The 9,077-nt window shown below is 31.8% G+C and overlaps 1 protein-coding gene and 1 pseudogene across 1 annotated transcript; one reads left to right on the forward strand and one right to left on the reverse strand.

Moving 5' to 3' along the window:
* Positions 1–797, forward strand: LOC144551364 (uncharacterized; annotated as a pseudogene).
* A 4,689-nt stretch (positions 798–5,486) lies between these two features.
* On the reverse strand, positions 5,487–9,077 carry LOC144552151 (SNF1-related protein kinase regulatory subunit gamma-1-like). The gene is made up of 6 exons (XM_078300268.1): positions 8,840–9,077; positions 8,396–8,568; positions 7,649–7,774; positions 6,951–7,226; positions 6,120–6,283; positions 5,487–5,793 (listed from the first exon to the last, which is right to left on the reverse strand). Exons 1-6 carry the CDS (start codon positions 9,003–9,005, stop codon positions 5,520–5,522), a joined length of 1,179 nt encoding a protein of 392 aa, XP_078156394.1. The 5' UTR covers positions 9,006–9,077; the 3' UTR covers positions 5,487–5,519.

The following is a 9,077-nucleotide window of genomic DNA, read 5'->3' on the forward strand; positions in this document are numbered from 1 at the left end:
ATGCCCCCTCGACTTCATGCACCCCAACTTATTCAATCGAGAACAATGTTCAACCCTTCCTTTAAGGTAAGTTTAATTTCAATCATTATCAAATGAATGTCTTTTAAAATTAACTTGAGAAACCTAAATTATTCACTATTTTTTAATTTACAGGATTATATTGGTGCTATTGATAATACATGTTCCTATAACTATTGCTTACGAAGATCAAGCTCCATATCATAACAGAAAACAGACACTGTCACAGAATGTTATGCTCATTTGTGATTTCGACTATCAATTTACTTATGTAATGGCCGGATGGGAATGATCAGCTTCAGATGAAATTGTACCAAAGAGTGCACCCGAGAACGGGTTCATAGTACCATGAGGCAAATATTTTTTTTGGTTGATGCTGGTTTTACCAATACACCACAATTTATTGCTCCTTATAGGAGCGTAAGATATCACATGCGAGAGAAAGGTGCAGTTAATGAACAACCGCGAAATTACAAAGAACTATTTAATCTCCGTCATACACAACTTAGAAACCATATTGAAAAACTTATTGGCATTTTAAAATGTGGTTTCCCATTTTAAAAGTTGCAACATATCATGCAATTGATAAACAAGCGGACATAGTTCAAGTCACATGTATTATACACAATTTTATTGTATATCATAATGGTAATGCTACTTGGATTGCGAATGCTAATTTGAAAATTGATCCAAATGATATCGTGGATGTATTGGATGGAGATGAAGAGTACGACGAAGATGTTGAAAGACTTAACAATCAACGTCAGGCAGTAAAATGAAAAAAGAAATGAAATTGCTAGGCTTATGTGGGATGATTATCTTAGACGTAAGAATAGAAACTTAACTTAAAAATTGGTCTTGTGTTTTGTTCATTTATTTATTTTTCCTTTTAAATTCTATTTTGTTTAATTATTTTTAGTTTCGTGATTGTTCAATTATTATTGTACTGTTGAAATGAATTTAATTTTTATTTTTGTGCTTAATTGTTAATTTTAATTAAGTTCAAATTAGTCTTGAAGTTTAGTCTTTATTTAAGTATGTTTGATTTTTATAAAGTATCAGAGTTGAGCTTCTCAAGTATTAGTTGTCCATTTTTTTGTTATGTAAATACATTATTTTGAGAGTTGAGATAGCAGTTCCAGTCTTTGAGAAAAAAAATTAGAGTTTTGAGTGTGCACTATTCGGAGAGGAGACACAAGCCAAATTTTGGTAAAATCTATCAACTCTTAAATCAGAGTGTAGATTTTACTGTTCCGAAAATAAACTATCCTGTCATCTCCTTTCTTCTCTTCCCATTAATGAAATTTCCCCTCAAATACTGGAACACACGTTAACAATTCAGAGTAGGATAATGTGTTATGTGTGCGCTTTAGCAAATTTGAGACCAAACCATTTTTGCACCCACTGCCCACCGGAATATTAGTCCAGAGGTATTATTGAGAGTGGGTCCCACCTTGAGTAGGGTCTTCAACTTTTAATTCTTCAAATAATCTCCAGTAGCTTTCAAACTGATATTTTCAATTAGACATCTCTCTTTTACACAATTACTGCGGCAGTAACACAAACATGTCCGGAAAAATATCAATGTATCTTCATTATATATATATATATCTTTACTATGTCTGTATTTGTAAAATTTAAAATTACAATATCAAAAAGAAACTTTTACGTATAATTTATATTATTCATTATGTATATATAAAAAATTACGACATTTTAATTTTTTTATTGATATCAATAACTTATAAAAATATACTGATGTGAATAATTTTTTAATATTGATTTTTTAACTTTGATTCATATAAAATAAAATAAAATAATAACTTTGTATGTTGATTTTTTTTTTTTTTACCAATGACTCGTTAGTACAGAAATTGAAGGGATGTTTGTCGTCTTGTCTTCTTTATTACATTTTTTTTTAATTTATCTTTTTTTATTACATTTTCTCGGGTCGCCAAAAATTAATATAAATATTGGAAAAATGTTGTGCTGGATTTTAATCGTTTTTAATTGTTATGGAAGGCCACGTCCTCATCTTCTACTGAAAAAGTAAAAATTCAATAAAGAATAAAAAATAGCTACAGAGATAAAATTGTCAGCGTTAACAACTCAGCATGTTCGTGCTTATCTTTTTTTGTTTGTTGATGAGACATGTTCGGGCTTATCGCTAGCACGTGTGGGCTCCCAGTTAATGGAGGGGATAAAGCTTAATTTTATTTTTGAAAAGGTTAAATCATGTGCCGCCACATGCCGACCTGACTCCTCTGGTTTTCTTGCGGCTATCTCCGTGTAAATAATGGTGTGGCAGGAGTCTTGCAAGAGTTAATAAGCCCAAAAGAAATTGGGTCCGGATCCTCTAAAGTAATCCAATTTTTGAGTTTTGAATCTATCGTTCGGAAATCGGAATGTGTATGCTCTACTTTAGAATGAATTATCGCGGATTTGAATCGGACGGTTTGATTCAAAATCCAAAAATTAAATTACTTCACTATATTTGAATTCAAAGAAATTGACCATTTGATAAGTTAGTTATCTCCAATCCATGATAAATTGCTCCATTTATTTTCAATTTTAATAAAAAGATATATTCAACAACACCGTTAAATTCCAAAATTTTAATAAAATAATTGTCCACCATCTATTGGTGGAGGTGTCCGCAACCTGTGATTGCGGCGTGTTAAATTTGAAATTTATAAAAAATCATGATTATTTGGTTCTTTTTTTGTATGATAAATTTCAAAATTTCAGAGAAATTTGAACACAATCTTCAGATATATTTAACGAATTGCCACACAAGAATAGTTTCCATAAGATTGAAAGAGAAAATGAAAGAGACAAGAGAAACTGTTGTCGTGTTAAAAAAGAAAAGAGATTTTTTTTAATTTTCCGATGAAATTGGCGTGGCAGAGACGAGAAATCCAAAATTCCTATTTTTTTTATGGAAAACGACAACAGGACGAGAGCATTTACGTCCCTTGATGTTACGTTTCTTGGTATTATTAAAAAATATTAAGTTCCTAATATGAAGTGATAGTTGTTTATTTAATTTTAAAATATGTTTTTTTTAATTACGTAAAAAAAATTATTATTTAAAAATTACACAAGAAAGTTTTTTTTTATTAAAAAACTATTTATAAGTTTTACACTTGTCAAATAATTGACTCAAATTATTTTTTCTCTTAATTTATTACTGACATAGTTTAATAGAAACTCTAAAATTAATTTAAGAGATGTATGAGTAGAATCTTCGAAGACCTTAATTTCTAAAAAGTAATTAACAATTATTTAGAAATTCATTTGAATTGCTAGAATGTAAATGCTCTAACATGACTCTTTATGTCCTCGTAAATGGTAAAGAAATAAATTATTTGATTTTTTATTTTAAACATATTCATAAAGCTTTCAATACTAATTATATGATTTCATCATTCATATAGTATATATCTATAGAAAGTTATGAATTTTTGTGTATATTTTCCCCTATATTAATTTTTTAATTAAATTTTTAATGACATGACCATTAGCGATCCTTAATATATCATTAAATAATACTTAAATTACATTAAATAATTACCATACTATCTTTAACTATGTGTGAGGCTATGGTAATATGTATATTATAGATCGAACCGTGCTAAGTATCTATATCACTAATTTTAAAATTTAAATAGTTGATCCGAACGTTAAATATGACCTTAATATGAAAATGCACTTAAAAAAAACTAAAATTTACATTTTTTTTTTAAAATAACTATTTTTTTGGGATATGTAGAAAATGAATTATAGTAAAATTTAGTCTCTAAGAATATTTTAATATTTAAATCATGTTTAACATTTCTGATCAAGTGATCAACCGTTTTAAATTTGAAAATAAAAATATATTACTGTTGATGCGTTAGATGCACATCACTTGTCACTCCCATAACCACAAAATTACTTTAAAATTTTCAAAATAGTATATTTTCAAATTCATTGTAAGATAATTTATTTATCCTAATTCCCAACCAATTCCTATATACCGAACCTAAATAATAAAAAAATATAATCGACTGGTCGAGCCATTCCGCAAATTTAGTACTGGAACATTGAGGGCGTGTTCGGCGTGCCACTGTGTCCGCGGAAAAGAAAAATTCACTCAGAGTGAATTTTTTTTTTCCCACGCAAATAGTACTTTGACCATTCAAATTGAATTCAAACCCAAACTCATTCTTGTTCCCGCTTAGCAACCGAATACGTCCTGAATCTGGAATGAAATTTTGAACCTTTCTATCCATCGTAGATTCGTAGGCATAATCCGTCTACATTCCACACCCTTCTAGATCCATCTAATTCAAAAGTTAAAGAATTTTTTTGATCTGGTCTCATTAACAAAAATATATAAAATAGAAGAAGTACATATAAAAATTAAAAATATACAAATATCAATTAATCTCAGTCTTTCTCTCTCTCTTCACATTTCTTCAACATATTTCTTTGAGTAGAACTACGGTGTTCTTAAGTTTACCAAACTCTTTAGTGAGCTCAAGTCTAAAACCCATCGAATTGGTTTAAATAACGAATCTGAACTGTTAAAATCCATCTACCTTATGAGTGATGCATTTACATGTAAAAAAAAATTATTTTGAAATTAATTTTGCATAAAGTCAAGTAGTAAAAATAAATTCGAAAAATGAATGCATTAAAATTAATTTATTAACCTTCTAATTTTGACCGCTTGACTTTATACTAACTTAATTCAAATATCTAAATTTTTTACATGTAGACGCATCACTCATAAAGTAGATGAGTTTCAACGGTTCAAATTCATCATTTAAAGCAGATTTGATGGCTTTTAGACTTGGTGAACTCAAGAACACCCTAGTTCTACTCTATTTCTTTTATCAATTTGTGACCTAGAGCAAAATTTGAAATTGAAAAACAATATACTGTTCTCAACAAGTCTTAAAAGCCCACTAAAGCCCGGCCTGTTAGAAACTCTTGATCCCTGAAATTACAACCTAGTCAGACAAATAAGTCCTTAAATTATTTTTCTAAAAAAAAAAATGTCCTTCAATTATGGGGTGGGGTCCGCACGAATCTTGATGCGAATCAGACCGTTCTAATCTGTCATAGCTTTCATTTCCACTATGATCCAAGATACAATTACAATAGGATATAGAAAGTTACTTATTGTAAAGAGGATAATTGCGTAGCCTTGGTATTCAAATACTTGAATTACTGTTGATGCCAAGTCAATAGATGAATGAAACAAAAATACACATTTTACGCAACCTAGTTAACAAATAATGTAATTTAAAATTTTAGTATTATATGAATTTATTTAATACATCGGACTGCATGACTTCCATGACCTTAGCTCTTTCTTCCAAAAGAAAAAAAAAATTACACATGTACACACATATTAATCCAATTAGTATATTAAAAACAAAATTAAGAAAGTGAAAATACAACTTGAATAACATCATCAAAACATCACAATGAATGGCATTGTAATACACATTTTACATATAAATATCAAAGAAATCTCCAAAGTAGTTTGCCGGCTCGTAAACTAGCTTGGAGATGATGTCGCGCAGCGTTACCACCCCCTCCAAAATGTCCTTCTCACCGGTTACATATATACGGTGTATATTCATCGAGTCGAGTTTTAATATGACATCCTTCAGGGTGTCATCCTTGTTGCATGTAATTACACCTTTTAGCAACGGTGAGTCGGGTTTTTGCTTCGCAAGATAACTTCGTACTGCCATCAGGAAGTCTTTGGCAGTGATAGTTCTAGAATGAAACGAGACAGACAGATTTAAATAGTGGCATTTTTCCTTATTCAAGCAACTAGAACTAAGCTTAAACAAGAACAAGGTGGCATTTTTCCTTATATTATAATTACTTCACTGTCTAATAGAGATAATGCGATAATTAGTCTGATTCATATGCTATTATTGTGACTCCATATATTTTTTCTGCAAAAAGCAAGGCCTCATGCCAGTATGAATGAATCATTAGTGCATCTTTTCCAGACCAAGATCATATATATATATATATTTTTTCCATTTTTCTCCTAGCACATAAAGCTTCATTAATTATAATATAAAATATAGTACCTGTAATCTTTGTAAATATCAGGGGCGTTCAAGAGATATTGCACATCTCTTATGCTTATGTTGCCAATTGCACGGTTTCCAGTTGCATCAACCACGGGAAGTCCACCGATTTGAATTTTCTGCATGAGTTCAAATGCCTTCAATACCGGTTCATCTTCTTGTACCTATAGAAAACATATGATAAGATGGTTATTAACTAATTTCAGATTAATTTACTAAGCAATAATCTTACAAGTTTTTTATTCTCATCTGGTACGATGTTCGATGGCTGAACTGGAACTAAATCGATCGCTCTAATATCCATTGTTATATAAACATTCTGTAAAGAATGCAACCCAACTAAGTCATGTCTGGTACTGTACCAGTCAGGTTTTAGACCAGTAATGGAAAATTTGAACTTATCAAACCAAAATAACTTTGTGAAAAAAGAGTTGTGCTCAAACCACTGCTCTCTGTTGAACATGGGAATACCAAATATTAACATATATATCAATCTGCAGAGCAATTCACCAAAATCACTCTGAGAGATTTACTCCAGGGCCTTAATTAGGTAATTACCTCTACCAGTCTCACAAGTACCTATCAGATTTATAACGGTACCATGAAGACCCCGCTCAGGTAATCAAATAGTAGATCCTTCCCTAATGAAGCATTGAACCAAACCCAATTCAGTATCACACTCTCACTTTATCCTAACCCGGTACAAACAGAAAGAAAACCCAAGAAAAAAGCAAAAAAAATATGGAAGAACTAATCAAGAGAAAAAGAAAAGAATACTGCATTAAACCAATGTGTACCAAAATCAAGTATTGTAAATTCATAGCAACTCACCTTGACAAGATTGTCAGGCTTGACGCATGGTAGATCTACTTCAGCCAGGCTTTTATTTCCCCAACTGTCAAACCAGTCAAGGCCAACACACTCGGCAAGCATGTGCACCACAGCCGATTGGGTGATGATATTTACCAATTTGCCCTCTCCAAAATCTACCACAGGAAGGCTTCTTATGCTGTGCTTGGATAGCAGCAACAACATTGTCAGAAATGAGTCTGACGTTTGCAATGCCAGAAATGGGGCCCACCGGAATGACCCGGATATATCTCTCACCTGAAAAGAAAAAGTATCTGTGTCTCTAGTCCATACTTCTGTGTTCAAATTCAAGGTGCAAAAGCAAAATTGAGGTTTGGTGTTGAGTTAAAAAGTTAATATGTTTTGTAGTTCACTTGGAAATTTATTTTGCCATCTGCCTTTGTATCATCTCTGTAGTGTGTAACTGTCAATGCTGCTTCAGATGTCTATAATTGTAAATCTTTGTTCTTTTACCCAGGCTAGTTTGAAATGGAATCAAGCTGGTATAACTATTAACCCTAAAAAAATTATTTCTAAATCTCTGTTCTCTTGCACCAAATTAACTGTACCTATCAAAAACAAAAATAAGAGACTAAAACTTATTTTTTGGTGGTCTGAGTGATATTTACCGGTACGAAGCTGGTACAACATCGAAGTCGTTAGTAGAGAAAAAAATGTACCGTTGTATTCTTGTAGAATTCTGAAGACGTAAGAGCTTCAAAAAAGCTTCCAGTGAGGGAAGCACGTTCACAGCTGTCAGTGATCCTTGAGGTCGTACCATCCTTTCTTTTGGCCGATAATTCAAACTTAAGAAAAAAAAAATTAAATGGTTCAATATCACCTTCTAAAGTTGCAATCATAACAAATTGTAAGTAGATTAGAAATAATCCATCGAGGGAGCTTCACCAGAGGTCATTGGATCGATTGTATATCCCTTGTTTAAAAGAAATATCTTGACAAATAGAGTGTGCTTTGATTTTGCACCCCCTCCCCCCAAAATAAAAAATAAACAAGAATGTATAAACCCGGAATTTGTCAAAGAATCAAAATCCATCAGTATATGCATTAACTTGCATTCGAACAAAAACAAGTTTGTATACTTATATTTTAAGGGTAATATTTTTAAACTTTCACACGAATTACACTTGGAGAAATGCTTCAAACTAAAATTTGCATGCTTTTTTTAGTGAATTTATTATTTCAAATAGATTGATTGATCTAATTTGGGCAAAATGTATGTACAGTGTGGTGAAAGTGAGGCAAAGACAAAGACCTGGATGAATCCTGGAAATGTATATATAGTACTGGTACATAGACTAGTAGTTTTAGTTTAGACAGAGACCTGGATAAATCCTGGAAATGTATATAGAGTATGGTATGCAGACTAACTGTGATAATATTGATGATGATGTACAATTAATAAAAACCTGATGAAGAAGCCACATGGCTACACCGGCAAATTCGACGACTCCGATGTAGCGTTCCATCCAGCTAGCATCATCTGGTGCAGCCACGTCCCGTACCGGAGCACTCAGAATCTTGTGCTTCGATAAAATCTCGATAGCCTCTCTCAAACTTGAATCAGACGGGATATCAATTACTGCAAAGATAATGATGTACTAATTATATAATTAAACACTGCTCTAAAACATTAAAAGAAGAAAAAAAAAAAAAGATCCACCAAGCTGTTCTCCTATAACCTCTACAAAAATTCATTTTTCTCTTCAAACAAAGTTGACCTTAATGAACACCAAAATTGAACAAGTAATTTTCTAAATAGCAGAGCATATAATAAATCATCTGTCAATGGAAATAACCGACATAACCGGAAAAAAAAGTTATAAAAAATGAGATAATTAGGAATACCTCACCTTGAGAAAGAGGAGTACTAGGGAAGGAAGAGACTTCAAGCTCCTTGAAACAAGAGTTGAGTTTCTCAGAGGGGGTAAGTTGGGGCTCCAAACCCTGCCATAGGTCCTCTACTTTGATACCGATCTCCGCCTCAGGCGACGACAGAGTTCTCTCCATTTTATTCATCTGCTCTTTAGTCTATGATCTCTTCACAAAGTCTTTGTCTAGTTCTTGTCTCGTCTATGAAAGGTGCAATTA

The sequence above is a fragment of the Carex rostrata genome, chromosome 3, assembly GCF_964058835.1.
Source record: "Carex rostrata chromosome 3, lpCarRost1.2, whole genome shotgun sequence".
NCBI lineage: Eukaryota > Viridiplantae > Streptophyta > Magnoliopsida > Poales > Cyperaceae > Carex > Carex rostrata.